General features: G+C 44.8%; 1 protein-coding gene across 1 annotated transcript; it reads right to left on the bottom strand.

Moving 5' to 3' along the window:
* Positions 1–5671: 5671 nt before the first annotated feature.
* LOC139025364 (uncharacterized) lies at positions 5672–16434 on the bottom strand. Its single transcript, XM_070440456.1, has 2 exons — positions 16419–16434; positions 5672–7467 (listed from the first exon to the last, which is right to left on the bottom strand). The coding sequence occupies exons 1-2, from the start codon at positions 16432–16434 to the stop codon at positions 5672–5674; spliced, it is 1812 nt and encodes a 603-aa protein (XP_070296557.1).
* Between the last annotated feature and the right edge of the window lie 342 nt (positions 16435–16776).

The following is a 16776-nucleotide window of genomic DNA, read 5'->3' as shown; positions in this document are numbered from 1 at the left end:
CTCACCCACCTGGCAGCCAGGTCCACCCACTGGGGAGCCAGGCCCAGGCCCAGACAATCAGAATGAGTTTTTCCACCCACCTGGCAGCCAGGTCCACCCACTGGGGAGCCAGGCCCAGGCCCAGACAATCAGAATGAGTTTTTCCCCACGAAAGGGCTTTATTACAGACAGATATACACAATTTYAGAGTTGGGATCAATTCCATTTAAATTCCTGTCAGCTGAATTGGACATGGAATTTCTCCATAGGACTGCAATTCAATCCCTTCACTAACTGTAATGTAGGTGGAATTTASCCCRACTCTGCAATTACCAGCAAGGACGGACCTTGTTCAGGGCTGTTCTCTGAACAGGTTGTGACTGAAGAGTGCATTAAGTGGATCTTGTCACATTTCTCCCTTTCACTTGTATAACCATTTCAAATGGGCCTTTTCTCTGGAGACACAAAGGCTCACTGATCACTGTATCACTCCTCCTTACCTAGCGACACCATGGCACTAGATGCCGTTGGTTGCCTGGCAACAGGCTAACTTCCACCCAAGCGCTCTTCTGGTCTGACCTGTTGAAGAAATCACCTCAACGTCCTCAACAGTSAAAGAGGAGTAACGATGCTCATTTACCAACCGAATACTGTGAATTATTTAAATAACTATACCAAGACATTTTCATCAGAYATTTAAGGCTTWTCACCTTTATTAAACACMTTWTTTTCAATGTTTCTGTCACTTTTGSCATAGTCTYGCCTGCCAGGCTGATGATTACCTTTGGCATTGCTCTCTCTTTTTTTAAACTGTCTGTTGGTGATTTGCTTATATCAGGTTTAGACAAAGTTTTGAGGATAGCTATATGATATTAATTGAAAGCTCAACCCGTACGAAACGTTAAACGTACATTACTGAAATCAATACTACACTAGAATTGATGTCTAGTTCACATCAGAGACTCTTAAGTGTATTGACAAGCAGCCTTATTAGCTTCCTGTAAGATGGATTTAAACATTGGAGTTCTAGTATTCTATAAACACTTAGAACAATGTGACCACTGGAACCAATACCACATTATGGCTGAGTACAAATGGCACCTACTCTCCATGTAGGAAAACAGGGGGTTGCCATATGGAAACAGGGTCCATGTAGGAAACAGGGCCACCATGTAGGAAATAGGGTGCCATGTAGGAAACAGGGTACCATGTAGGAAAAGGGTGCCATGTAGGAAACAGGGTGCCATGTAGGAAAACAGGGTGGACCATGTAGGAACCAGGGTGCCATGTAGGAAACAGGGTCCATGTAGGAAACAGGGTAGACATGTAGGAAACAGGGTGCCATTTTGTAGGAAACAGGGTACCACATGATTAGTAAGAACAGAGTGCCATGTGAAAAGGGTGCCATGTAGGAAACAGGGTGCCATGTAGGAAACAGGGTGCCATGTAGGAAACAGGGTGCCATGTAGGAAACAGGGTGCCATGTAGGAAACAGGGTACCATGTAGGAAACAGGGTGCCATGTAGGAAATAGGGTGCCATGTAGGAAATAGGTTGCCATGTAGGAAATAGGGTGCCATGTAGGAAACAGGGTGCCATGTAGGAAACAGGGTGTCATGTAGGAAACAGAAGGCTATTTGGGATGGAAGCCTCATTGATTCAGTGGTGACTCACCACAAGTGGCTCTCTGGCTTCAACACACTATTGCGTCATCACGTAGCTGTGTTGGACCTTGTCCTAAGACATTGTTTTATACACAGTGCCAAGTAATGGTTGTTCGACATGTAACCATAGTGAATGTCGTGTAACTTCTTTTTTTTTTTAAGATTCTATAAAGAATCATGCTCGTAAGGTTCTAAGGGGAACAGGGTTTTCAGAAGTCAGTCCTGAGGCTCCCCCCGGGTGAACATTCTTAGTTTTTGCCCTAGCACTACACAGCTGATTTAAATAATCAAAGTTTGATGATGAGTTGATTAGTTGTATCAGCTGTGTAGTGCTAGAGCAAAAACCCAAAGTGTGCACCAAGTTTGGGTCAGCTTTTGGTCCTTTAGAAAATTTCCAAACATTCTCAAAAGACATAAAGCCATATGTTGCCCATAACTAGAAGTGGCCATAATCATTTCTCATGGCATAATACATCAGATTACAYCAACTGGAAGGACACTCTTACKTATGGTTGCACAAAAAGWGCTGTGCGAAAACCACGCCCCAAAATATTCTAATGAGCCACAGCCCAGACATGTTAATTATCACTTAAAGAGGAACACAGCCTTTTTTGAACTGCAAAGAACCATTGAAGGACTCAACAGGTTCTTTGGATCATATGGTTCTGCATGTGTTGTCGTAAGTCATAACATTTTAACNTTTGGATCATATGGTTCTGCATGTGTTGTCGTAAGTCATAACATTTTAACGTTATACAATTCCAGCTAGTATGATAGAACGGAATTAAAAGTGCCTTAATAATAACCAAATAATAATACAGTATCATAATGTGTACCAGTGGGTAATACAAATCAAATCACATCAAATGTATTTATATAGCCCTTAATATACTATTGATTTATCTGAATGTTGATAATGCGATCTGTGTGCTCTATTGGTGTCTGATCTGAGGTTGATTGTTAATATCTAGGAATTCCTTTAGGGGCTCCTGGGCTTCCCAGCGGCCTCATTACGTGACTACAGTACATCTCCATGTGATTTATCTCTATATTTCCCCCTTTCAGGGGTMTAACGCACAGGTCATGCTCCTATCATATCCCCAAAATGGTCACCATGAATATTTCTCCTTTGTAATAAATAAAAAACAAGATTTAAAAAAGAAAATATATAATTTAAATAGGCAAGTCAGTTAATAAGAACAAAATCTTACTTACAAGGACGGTCTACCCCAGCCGATGCTCGGGCAATTGTGCGCAGCCCTATGGGACTCACAATAACTTCCAGATGTGATACAGCTTGGATTCGAACCAGGGACTGTAGTGACACCACTTGTACTGAGATGCATTACCTTAAACCACTGCGCCACTCGGGAGCACATAGTCCCTACATAGTGCACTACTTTTAACCAGAGCCATATGGGCACCGTTCAAAAGTAATGCACTACAGATGTAGGATCTTAATTTGATCACGCTGCTGCAGGATTCCTTTCCTGCAACGCAGAACATTTAAAACGTGTAGTAAGTTCAAATTCTAAAAAGGCTTCTGAAGTTTGTAATATCCACTTTGAGATTACAGACTTGTCTTTCCCTTACAAAAAAACATATATTCACCCCTACAAAAATGTCCATTAATTATAATCCACATAACAATTCWAATGTTCTGTTGCTGCAGGATTATTTTCCTGCTATTGCAAACTGACTCAAATGAAGATACTACACCTGTACATAGGGAATAGGGTGCCATTRGGACAGTCGTGTTTACTATACATGGTAGTCATATGCAGAGCTTCTATCCCTCTGGTATGATGACTGACTACGTTAGAGTCTCTGGTGGGACAGATTCTCCACTGGGTTTCTGTGTTATGTATAATCAGATCTTGTCATGGCTTGCCAAGCATCTCTGCAGATATCTCACATCATTCATCACAGGCTGTTTCTCAAATGCCACAGCAGACAGCACTTCAATGGGCAAATCTGTTTCACATCACATTATACTTGATAGATACCATGTCTGTGTCCCAAATGCCAAACACAGTATCACAGGTTATTGTGAAAATAGACACGAATTGCTTACACAAATGCCACCCTYTKCCCTGCATAGTGGACTTTGGGCACTGGTCAAAACTAATGCATCATATAGGGAATAGGGTGCAATTTGGGACGCAGTCCATGTTGTTACCTATGCATCYTTCACCCAACCTAATTTACATCCTCATGTCGGTTTGATGATAAATCAAATCAAATCAAATTGATTTATATAGCCCTTCGTACATCAGCTGATATTTCAAAGTGCTGTACAGAAACCCAGCCTAAAACCCCAAACAGCAAGCAATGCAGGTGTAGAAGCACGGTGGCTAGGAAAAACTCCCTAGAAAGGCCAAAACCAAGGAAGAAACCTAGAGAGGAACCAGGCTATGAGGGGTGGCCAGTCCTCTTCTGGCTGTGCCGGGTGGAGATTATAACAGAAGATGGCCAAGATGTTCAAATGTTCATAAATGACCAGCATGGTCAAATAATAATAATCACAGTAGTTGTCGAGGATAGACAATTGATAGACTTTTTTTWTWTTTTTTAAACAGCCCATTGGCCACAGCTGTTGACAGCTGATCTATGATAATTCTGGCCAGGACATGTATCTATCTGTACACAAGTGTATATTAGCGTATGCATGATTACATTGTTGTATATGAGTGATTTCGTGGGTTATCTAGGGGAAATATGATGTATTGCAATGTACTGCTGGTCATATATGAAGATCATTAGAGTTAAAATACAGTGTCTGGTTAAGTCGGGAATGGCTCCCTTTTCACTGTATATGGCATGGTGTAATACATTTGGCCAAAGGCTTCCTATTCCCTAAATAGAGCCTAAAATAGCTGGAGTTGCATACTAGCAAACTGACATAGTTACTATTCCATGGTTCCTAAACAGAGCCACAGATGGGGATCTCACCTACTACTGCCCAGATACTTCCTGAGGGAACACAGACACACGCACACTTACACACACACACACACACACACACACACACACACACACCACACACACACACACACACACACACAGCTCACACGCACAACGACACACACACCACACACACACACACAACATCACACCACACACACACACACACACACACACACACACACACACGAGCAGCCTGGCCGTGTGTCCTGGCCATAGGGCAAGAGGAACGGCAACCTCCAAAGAACAACAACAACAACACAACAACCACAAACAACAACAACAACATAAGCAACAATTCAAATGGACAAGAAGCAGACACTTTCCCTCACGATAAAGCCTCAGCGGAGTCAACTTGTGTGTGTGGTGTGTGTGTGTGTGTGTGTGTTGTGTGTGTGTGTGTGTGTGTGTGTGTGTGGTGTGTGTGTGTGTGTGTGTGTGTGTGTGTGTGTGTTGTGTGTGTTCGTCTGACCTCTAATGGCTGTGAGCTGTGCAGCGGGCCCAGGAGTAAATATTGTGTTGCTAATGCCACATCGCTCATGGAAATGAAGATAATTACACAATTAATCCTTCTGCATTTATAGACCATAATCAAGTAGCGTTTCATAGAAACGCGTTAGTCACTAGCCAAAGCAAATGATGGCTTAAAGGCTACTTCATACACAATGTAACGGTAATTAAACCTCTAGAGGTGAAAATAGAGAGAGAGAGATTAACGGCCACACACTATGACCCTGGGGACTGTGATGAGGGGTATTACTAGGTCAATTCTGGTAAGGGATCAGCCTTGGAAGCCTCTAATACAATAATGTGTGACGAAAATGCTGGTTTCAGAGAGTTCAGGTATATCGTATCTTTGTGCTGTGACGCACATGAATGAATGTGCACAGTCTGATAGACTGCAGACCTGCTGTTGCATCATATATAGCATTGGATGATTACATTAAGCTTGAATAATGTCTCCTAAATCACCAAGTTACTGCAAAGTTACTTTTGATAAATATACACAAGTTTGACTGTAAGGGGCAATGACTTGTGGAGAGCATTCTCATAACTACAGATGAACTAAATAGTGGGGCCAGGTGTGTGAGTGGGGATGGGTGTGTGTGAGTGGGAGATGGGTGTAAGAGTGGGGATTGGTGGTGGAGTGGGGAGTTGGGTGTGAAGAGTGGTGGAGTTGGGTGTGAGAGTGGGAGTTGGGTGTGTGGAGTGAGTGAGTGGGGATGATGGGTGTGAGAGTGGGGAGTTGGTGTGAAGTGGGGAGTTGGGGTGTGTGAGTGAGTGGGGAGATGGGTGTGAGAGTGGGGAGGTTGGGTGTGAGAGTGGGGAGATGGGTGTGTGACGCGGGAGTGGGTGTGAGAGCGGGGATTGTTGGTGTGTGAGTGAGTGGGGAGTTGGGTGTTGAGAGTGGGGAGTTGTGTCGTGAGAGCGGGGAGTTGTGTGTGAGTGAGTGGGAGTTGGGGGAGAGTGGGATTGGTTAGAGCGGGAGTTGGGTGTGAAGATGGGGAGTGGGTGTTGAGTGGGGTAGAATGGGTGTGAGAGTGGGGATTGGGTGTGTGAGGTGGGGATTGGGTTGTGAGTGGGGATGTTGGGTGGAGATGGGAGATGGGTTGTGGGAGAGTGCGGAGAGTTTGGGTGTGGAGAGCGGGGAGTTGGTGTGAGAAATGGGGATTGGGTGTGAGAGTGGGGGATGGGTGTGAGAGTGGGAGTTGGGTTGGTGAGAGTGGGGAGATGGGTGGTGAGAGGTGGGGAGTTGGGTGTGAGAGCGGGAGTTGGGTGTGAGATATGGGGTAGTTGGGTGTGGAGAGTGGGGAGATGGGTGTGAGAGTAGGGGTTGGGTGTGTGAGTGGGAGATGGGTGTGGAGAGTGGGAGATGGTGTGAGAGCGGGAGTTGGTGTGAGAGTGGGAGATGGTGTGTGAGAGGGGAGTTGGGGGTTGGTGGAGAGTGGGTGTGAGTGATGTTGGTGAGTGTAGGTGTGGAGTTGGGTGTGTGAGTGGGGAGATGGTGTGAGAGTGGGGAGTTGGTGTGAGAGTGGGGAGTTGGGTGATGTGAGTGGAGTTGGTGTGTGGAGTGGGGGAGTTGGTTGAGAGCGGGGAGTTGGGTGTGAGAGTGGGGATGATGGGTGTGTGGTGTGAGAGTATGGGTTGTGAGGAGTGGGGATGTGGGTGTGGAGAGTGGGGAGTTGGATGGTGTGAGTGGGGAGTGTGGGTGTGTGAGTGGGGAGTTGTGGTTGTGCTAGTGTGGAGTTGGGTGTGAGATATGGGAGTTGGGTTGAGAGGTGGGGAATTGGTGTGAGAGTGGGGATTGGGTGTGAGAGTGGGGAGATGGGTGTGAGAGTGGGGAGATGTGGATGTGACGAGTGGGGAGTTGGTTGTGAAGTGGGGAGATGGGTGTGAGTGGGGATGTTGGGTGTGTATGGGGAGATGGAGTGTGTGAGTTGAGGAGATGGAGTGTGAGAGCAGGGAGTTGGGGTGGAGCGGCGAGTTGGGGTGTGTGAGCGGAGAGAGTGGTGGGTGAGAGTGTGGGAGTTGGGTGTGCTGAGTGGGGCGTTGGTTGCGTGAGTGAGGTAGTTGGTGTCGAGTGGGGATTTGGTGTGCTGAGTGGGAGGCTGAGAGTGGGGAGTGGTTGTGTGTGAGTGGGGAGTTTGAGAGTGGGGAGTTGGGTGTGAGAGTGTGGGAGTTGGGGTGTGAGAGAGGGGAGTGGGTGTGTGAGTGGGGAGGTTGAGAGTGGGGAGTAGGAGTGGGGAGTGGGTGTGTGAGTGGGAGTTGAGAGTGGGGAATGGGTGTGAAGTGGGGGGTTGGTGTTGAGTGAGGGGAATTAGAGAGATGGGAGTTGGGGTGTGTGCAGTGGGGATTGGGTGCTGAGTGGGGAGGTGGGAGGTTGTGGAGTTTGGAGCTGAGAGTGGGAGCTCAATCACTCACCTACTCACTCACTCACTCACTCACTCACTACTCACTCACTCATCACTTCACTCACTTCACTCACTCACTCACACACACACACACACACACACACACACAAACACACACACATACACCACACACATACACACACACCCCCACACAAACGCTCACTGAGGACACCTGTAAGCGGTGCTTTATCACACCCCGCTCGTGATAGCACAGCCGTGTGGCCACTGCAACAGCTACAGCGACAGATGACGGATCTGGTCATCAGGGGTCTTCGCCCATTCCTATGTAGCCGTGAGATGTTGCCAGCAATTTTTCAGTGAAGCCCGCTATTGGTTCCTTGATTTGTCGCTAGAAGTGACGTTTTGCTGTTGCACCACACACACACACCCACACACACACATACACACACATACACACACACACACCCTGACGTCCCACCATATCCCTGTTGATGGATGATGTCATTAGCAGTTCATCTCTCCTAGTTAAACCGGGACACTTTTGTTGYAGCCTTTCCTTTCTTCTGCCTCACTGGATACAAGACAACATCACCTCCATTTAAACTCTTGCTTTTAGAAACTACACAATATATACAATAGTATGTGGACACCCCTTCAAATTATTTGATTTGGCTATTGCTGACAGGTGTATAAAATCAAGCACATAGCCATGCAGTCTTCATAGACAAACATTGGTAGTAAAATAGCCCGTACTAAAGAGCTCAGTGGTTTTCAACATGGCACCGTCATGGGATGCCACCTTACCAACAAGTCAGTTCGGAAAATTTCGGCCCTCCTAAAGCTGCCCCGGTCAACTGTAAGTTAATTTATTGTGAAGTGGAAATGTCTAGGAGCAACAACGGCTCAGCCGCGAGGTGGTAAGCCACACAWGATCACAGAACGGTACCACCGATTGCTGAAGCGCGTAGCACGTAGAAATTGCCCGTCCTCAGTTGCAACACTTACTACCAAGTTCCAAACTCCCTCTGGAAGCAACTTTAGCACAAGACATGTTCGTAGGGAGCTTCATGAAATGGGTTTCCGTGGCCGAGTAGCCGCATGCTCGCCGCCATTGGACTCTGGAGTGATCAATCACGCTTCACCATCTGGCATTCTGACGGACAAATCTGGGTTGGGGCAAATGCCAGGAGAATGCTACCTGCACCAATACATAATGCCAACTGTAAMGTTTGGTGGAGGAGGAACAATTGTCAGGAGCTGTTTTTCATGCTTCGGGCAAGGCCGCTTAGTTCCAGTGAAGGGAAACCTTAACGCTACAGCACACAATGACATACTAGGCGATTCTGTGCTTCCAACTTTGTGGCAACAGTTTGGGGAAGGCCTTTTCCTGTCTCAGCATGAAAATACCCCGTGCACAAAGTGTGGTCCATAGAGAAATGGTTTGTTGAAATCGGTGTGGTAGAACTTGGCTGGTCTGCAAAGAGCCCTGACCTCAACCTTATCGAACACCTTTTGGGTGAATTGGAACGCCGACTGCAAGCCAGGCCTAATTGCCCAACATCAGTGCCGGACCTCACTAATGCTCTTGTTGCTGAATGGAAGCAAATGCCAGCACCGATTTTCCAACATCTAGAGGAAAGCCTTCTTAGGAAAGTGGAGTCTGTTACAGCAGCAAAGGAGGGACCAACTCAGTTTTAATGCCCATGATTTTGGAATAAGATGTTTGACAAGCAGGTCTCCACATACTTTTGGTCATGTAGTGTATGTTATGTGCGTAATTGTCCCTCAGGCATTCGCTATACTCAAATACTAATACAATTAAATTAAACTCACTAATACAATTAAAGAGATGCAAGTCAATGAATAAATAGCAATTCCTCATGTTACATTAATGTATCAGATAATCATTAGATCCTATTGGTTCTGACACCACCTGACTGAGACGATTCCAAAGACACAGAGAGAGAGAGATACCGAGAGACAGAGAGAGAGAGACAGAGAGAGAGACAGAGAGAGACAGAGAGGGAGACAGACAGACACAGATACAATACAGAGCAGAGCAGAGAGAGAGGGAGAGAAGAGAAACGGATGAGAGAAGAGACGATGAGAGGACGAGGAGTGGACGAGACGAGGAGGAGCGAGGAGAGAAGAGGACCGGAGAGAGAGACCTGAGAGAGAGAGAGACTGACGAGAGAGCAAGAGAGAGACAGACGGACAGAAGACGGATTAGAATAGGAGAGGAGCGGGAGGGACTAAGGTTGCAGCATTTTGCAGGTAAATAAGCCTCCTCTCCATTTTAATGTTGTCAGTTTTAATATAAACCTCTACATCCTCCTCCCTTCAACTCTGCTCGCAAGCAAAACTTGGCACAAGACCTGCCGGAGCTGTCAACATCTGAGAACAGAGATACACACACCAATACGATGATGAACTGCAATGTCCACACGAATAAAAACCACCCATTTAAAACTACCTTCCATTGGTCATTTAGGTTCCAGTACCCCATCTATCCCGCTGCTTCGTATTAAAGCCCGCTGATGGCTGTGATGCCTCTCTACCCAGCTTAAAGCACAATGTAATCACAATATAAACAACTGCCTGGTCCACTATGTCTTTATAGTTACCCCACCCCACTATGTCTTTATAGATTACCCCACAACACTATGTCTTTATAGGATACCCCATCCCACTATGTTTAAGGATACCCCACCCACTATGTCTTCCTTCTTATAGATACCCCACCCACTATTGTCTTATAGATACCCCACCCACTATGTCTTTAAGATACCCCACCCACTAGGTCTTATAGAGTACCCCACCCACTATGTTTTATAGATACCCCACCCACTATGTTTTTTTATAGATACCCCACCCACTAGTGTCTTATAGATTACCCCACCCACATTATTGTTTTATAATACCCCAACCCACTATGTTTATAGGATACCCCAACCCACATGTTTATAGATACCCCACCCACTATGTCTTATAGATACCCCACCCACTATATTCTCTTTATTTATAGATACCCCACCCTACCTATTTTATAGATCCCCACCCACTATGTCTTATAGATACACCCACCCACTAATGTCTTGTAGATACCCACCCACTATGTCTTATAGATACCCCACCCACTATTGTCTTCATAGATACCCACCCATCTATGTCTTTATAGATACCCCCACCCACTATGTCTTAATAGATACCCCACCCACTACTGTCTTATAGATACCCCACCCACTATGTCTTATAGATACCCCCACCCACTATGTCTTATGATACCCCACCCACTATGTGCTTATATTAGATACCCCACCCACTATGTCTTATAGATCACCCCACCCACTATGTCTGTAGATACCCCACCCACAATATTCTTATAGATACCCCACCCACTTTTGTCTTATAAGATACCCCACCCACTATGATTTATAGACACCCCACTATGTTTATAGATACCCCACCCACCTTAAATTCGCGTCTTGATAGATACCCCACCCACTATGTCTTATTAGAACCCACCCACTATGTCTTATAGAACCCACCCACTATGTCTCTATAGATACCCCCCCAACTATGTCTTATAGATACCCCACCCACTATGTCTTGGTAGATACCCCACCCCCCACTATGTCTTATAAGATACCCCACCCATATGCTTTTATAGGAATACCCCACCCACTATGTCTTATAGATACCCCACCCACTATGTCTTATAGATACCCCACCCACTATGTCTATAGATACCACCCACTAGTTTTATAGATACCCCACCCACTATGTGTTATAGCTACCCCACCCACTATTTTTATAGTACCCCCACCCACTATGTTTATAGAGACCCCACCCCCACTTATTAGATACCCCGCCCACTTATAGACACCCCCCACTATAGATACCCCACCCACTATGTTTTATAGTACCCACCCACTATGTCTTATAGATACCCACCCACTATGTCTTATGATACCCCACCGCACTTATAGATACCCGCCCACTTTATAGACACCCCGGCCCCCACTATAGACACACCACCCAACTTTATAGATACCCCGCCACTTATAGTACCCCGCCCACTTATAGACACCCACCCACTCTATAGGATACCCACCACTTATAGTACCCGCCCACTTAAGAACACCCCACCCACTTTATAGACACCCCACCCACTATAGGATACCCCCCCACTATGATACCCCCGCCCACTTATAAGACACCCCACCCACTAAGATACCCGCCCACTTATAGATTACCCCGCCCACTTATAGACACCCCACCCACTTATAGACACCCACCCACTTATAAGATTACCCCGCCCACGTATAGATACCCCGCCCCACTTATAGATACCCCACCCCACTATATCTTGGTAGAATACCTTCACCCACTATGTCTTATTAGATACCCCACCCACTATGTTTTATAGATAACCCCACCACTATGTCTTATAGATACCCCCACCCACTACATCTTATAGTTACCACCCACTATGTTTTATAGATACCCCCACCCACTACCCCACCACATGTCGTATAGATACCCCACCCACTACATCTTATTAGTTGACCCACCCACTACATTATAATACCCCACCCACTAGTCTTATAGATACCCCACCCACTATGTCTTATAGATACCCCACCCACTATGTCTTATAGATACCACCACTTGTTTAGAATCCCACCCACTATGTGTTTTCCAATTTAGATACCCCCACCCACTATTCTTATACACCCCACTTAATACCCCAGCCCACTATAACCGTCCTTATAGTACCCCACCACTATGTCGTATAGTACCCCATCCACTATGTTTATAAGATACCCCACCCACTTACGCTTATACGATACCCCCACCCACTTATAGATACCCCGCCCACTTATAGACACCCGCCCACTTTATAGACACCCCACCCACTTTAGATACCCCGCCCCACTTTATAGATACCCCGCCCACTTATAGACACCCCACCCACTATTAGATCCCCGCCGCCCACTTATAGATACCCGCCCCACTATAGAACCCCCACCCACTTATAGGGACAACCCCACCCACTTATAGATACCCCGCCCACTTATAGATACCCCGCCCACTTATAGAACACCCACCCCCACTATAGATACCCCGCCCACTTTATAGATACCCCGCCACTTATAGACAACCCACCCACTTATAGACACCCACCCACTTATAGATAAGATACCCGCCACTTATAGATACCCAGCCCACGTATAGATACCCACCCACTATATCTTTGTTAGGAACCTCACCCCACTATGTCTTTATAGATACACCCACCCACTTGTTTTATAGATGACCCCCACCCCCCACTATGCTTATAGTACCCCCACCACTACATCTTATAGTTACCCCACCCACTATGTTTTATAGATACCCAGCCCACTATGTCTTATAGATACCCCACCACTACCAATCCTTATAGTTACTCCACCACCCACTACATCTATAGTTACCCCACCCCCACTACGTCTTATAATACCCCACCCACTATGCTTATAGATACCCCCCACGTATGTCTTGATTAGATACCGCCACCCACTATGTCTTATCAGATACCCCAAGCACTATTTGTCTTATAGAATATTACCCCACCCCTATGGTCTTATAGATACCCCACCCACTATGTCTATAGTACCCCATCCACTATGTTTTATTAGATACCCCCACCCACTATGTTATAGAACCCCACCCCCACTATCGTCTTATAGAATGTACCCCACCCACTATGTCTTATAGCATACCCAACCCACTTATGTCTTATAGATACCCACCCACTATGTCTTTATAGATACCCCAACCCACTATGTTTTTTTTATAGATACCCCACCCACTATATGTCTCTTATAGATACCCCACCCACTATGTCTTCATAGATACCCCACCCACTATGTCTTATAGATACCCCCCACCCACTAATGTCTTAATAGATACCCCACACCACTATGTCTATAGATACCCCCACCCACTATTGTCTGTATTAGATACCCCACCCACTATGTCTTAATAGATACCCACCCACTAATGTCTTTATAGGATACCCCACCACTATGTCTTATTAGGATACCCACCCACGTATCGTTTTAGTTCAGATGCATTTATTAAGGAATAGGGAGAGAAGCCATGTGCAGAGGAAGAAAAAAGAAAGATTGCTGTCTCCCTGCTGGGTTTATTAACAGCACATGGAGCATCACTCTCTAGCCTTGAAGTGTGGCTGGAATCATGGGACCAGTAAAAGGGGGGACATGGCATAGATTAGTGAAATCCCACCAGAGGGCTGTTTAAAGTAAACTGGCCAATGTGGTGTCTGTATCTTTCATCTACTATCTGGAGGCTTAGAGAAACATTGTGTTTTGAGTAGGCATGAGAAGCCAAGAGAGCTGGAGGTGGCGGAATAAACTCTCTGTGTCACTCGACGCTGTGAGATAAACTCCTCTGTGTCACTGAATCGCTGTGGAATATACTCTCTGTTGTCACTCGATAGCTGTGGGAATATACTCTCTGTCATGTCACTGATCGCTGTGGAATATACTCTCGGTTCACTGATCGCTGGTTGCTGGAAAACTTCTCTGTGTCAGCTGATCGCTGTGAATATACTCTCTGCGTCACTGATCGCTGTGGAATATACTCTCTGTGTCACTGATCGCTGTGATGGAATATACTCTCTGCTGTCACTGATCGGCTGGTGCTGGAATAAACTCTTCTGTGGCACTGATCACTGTGCAAATACTCTCTGTTGTCACTGATCGCTGTGATAATTTGAATATACTCTCTGTGTCACTGATCGCGGAAATATACTCTCTGTGTCACTGATCGCTGTGGGAAATAAACTCTCTGTGTCAACTGATCACTGTGGAATTACTCTTCTGGTCACTGATCGCTTGGATATACTCTCTGTGTCACTGATCGCTGAGGGAAATTACTCTCATGTTCACTGATCGGCTGGGATATTCTCTCTTTGTGTCCTGAACGCTGTGGAATATAATTTACAGTTTTAGGTCGTTTAGCAGATACGCATCTTTATCAGAGCGACTTACAGTTAGAGTGCATACATTTTATTAGCATGTTTTTTTTTTTTTTAACATACTGAGACACTAAGAGATATCCTACGGGCGCAAACCCTTCCTAATCGGACCACAAGACCCTCCCAACCCGGGAAGACACGCTATGCCAATTGTGCGTCGCCCACGAATCTCCCGGTGCGACAGAGCCTGGGGCGCGGAAACCCAGGCCCAGCCTGGGCGTGAACCCAGAGACTTCTGTGTGGCGCAGCTAGCACTCCGATGCAGTGCCCTAGACCAACTGCGCCACCGGGGGTAACATTCTTTGTGGTCTTGGCTGTGTTCTTAGGCAAAAATGTGAGTGAACACACACACACACATATACACAAAACACACCACATTACACACACACACACAGTCTTGAATAAGCTAAACTTTGGCACACACAATGCAGTCCCATTCATTTTCCCTATTTTCCCTAACCCCTAACACCCTAACCCCTATCTTAACCCTTACCCTAACCCTTAACCTTAACACTAACATGCCCATAAACGCTAACCTTAACCCTAAATAACCCTACTTCCTACCCCCAAACCTAATTCTAACCCGAAAACTAATTTAACCTTTCATAAACCCCCAATCTAAATAGCCAATTTGACCTAATACAAAATATCCCCATCTGGTCACATATTTGTTAGTTTAGGGACTTTCTGGTCCCCACAAGTATCGTGTTTACAGTTTTTTACAATCATCTTGTCACTTGTTCGGAACCTTGATGGTTCGGTTCTTTCTTCAAAACTTAATAGACACCAAAAACTCACAACCGATGATCAAAATGCACATTTTTCAAAACTCTAACACTTTTTCCAGTTGCTTGGATACAATACACATAAAGCTAAGATCATTTGTTCATTGAACTAAAAKCACCTGTTMAAAATGACACAACTTAACATCAAAGTATTACCATTTCAAAATGCAATTCACACATTACATCTGAAATGACTGTCTATTCATGTCATTACAATGATCTAACTATCAATTGATACAACTGCTCAAATGATAAGTAACTGTTGCATTACTCTTAATGCATAGTTTTATGGAAACTGACAAACAATATTCCATGTTAGGATTATGAAAGTTTCATGATAACGAGATCCATTGACACCAATTACCGTGGAACATGAACCAATTGGACTACATTATCATTCTTAATGTTCTTACGGCTGAGAACCCGTTAACGGGATCGACTTGACAACAGCCAGTGAAAGTGCAGGGCGCCAAATTCAAACAACAGAAATCTCATAATTAAAATTCCTCAAACATACAAGTATTTTACACCATTTTAAAGATAAACTTGTTGTTAATCCCACCACAGTGTCCGATTTACGACGAAAGCACACCATCTGATTATGTTAGGTCAGTACCTAGTCTCAGAAAAAGATAGCCATTTTTCCAGCCAAAGAGAGGAGTCAGAAAAAGCAGAAATAGAGATAAAATTAATCACTAACCTTTGATGATCTTCATCAGATGACATTCATAGGACTTCATGTTACACAATTCATGTATGTTTTGTTCGATAAAGTTCATATTTATATCCAAAAATCTTAGTTTACATTGGCGYGTTATGTTCAGTAATGTTTTGCCTCCAAAACATCCGGTGATTTTGCAGAGAGCCACATCAATTTACAGAAATACTCATAATAAACATTGATAAAAGATACAAGTGTTTTACATGGAACTTTAGATAAACTTCTCCTTAATGCAACCGCTGTGTCAGATTTCAAAAAAACTTTTCGGAAAAAGCACACAATGCAATAATCTGAGTACGGTGCTTAGACACAAAAACAAGCCATACAGGTACCCGMCATGTTGTGGAGTCAACAGAAGTCAGAAATAGCATTATAAATATTCACTTACCTTTGACGATCTTCATCAGAATGCACTCCCAGGAATCCCAGTTCCACAATAAATGTTTGTTTTGTTCGATAAAGTCCATAATTTCTGTCCAAATACCTCCTTTTTGTAGTAGCATAATGAAACATGTATCACATATTTTGTACTACAATATTTAATGATTGTATGAACAACTACACAGTGAAACTATCGGTATCTTGTTTGTGGGTGATCTAAATGAATGTTCCTATGGTATTTCATGATAAATKAGTTATTTGAAACGATGATTCTGCAAGTGCAMCGTTTCTTTTGCAATGTTTTGAACATTGTACAGCCTGTGTTACAAGTGATGACCGTTTTGAGTTTTGTGTATAGAGTTTTG

The sequence above is a fragment of the Salvelinus sp. IW2-2015 genome, unplaced genomic scaffold, assembly GCF_002910315.2.
Source record: "Salvelinus sp. IW2-2015 unplaced genomic scaffold, ASM291031v2 Un_scaffold2557, whole genome shotgun sequence".
In the NCBI taxonomy this organism is placed as follows: Eukaryota; Metazoa; Chordata; class Actinopteri; order Salmoniformes; family Salmonidae; genus Salvelinus; species Salvelinus sp. IW2-2015.
The sequence above is the reverse complement of the archived record's forward strand: the minus strand, read 5'-3'. Positions and strand labels throughout refer to the sequence as shown.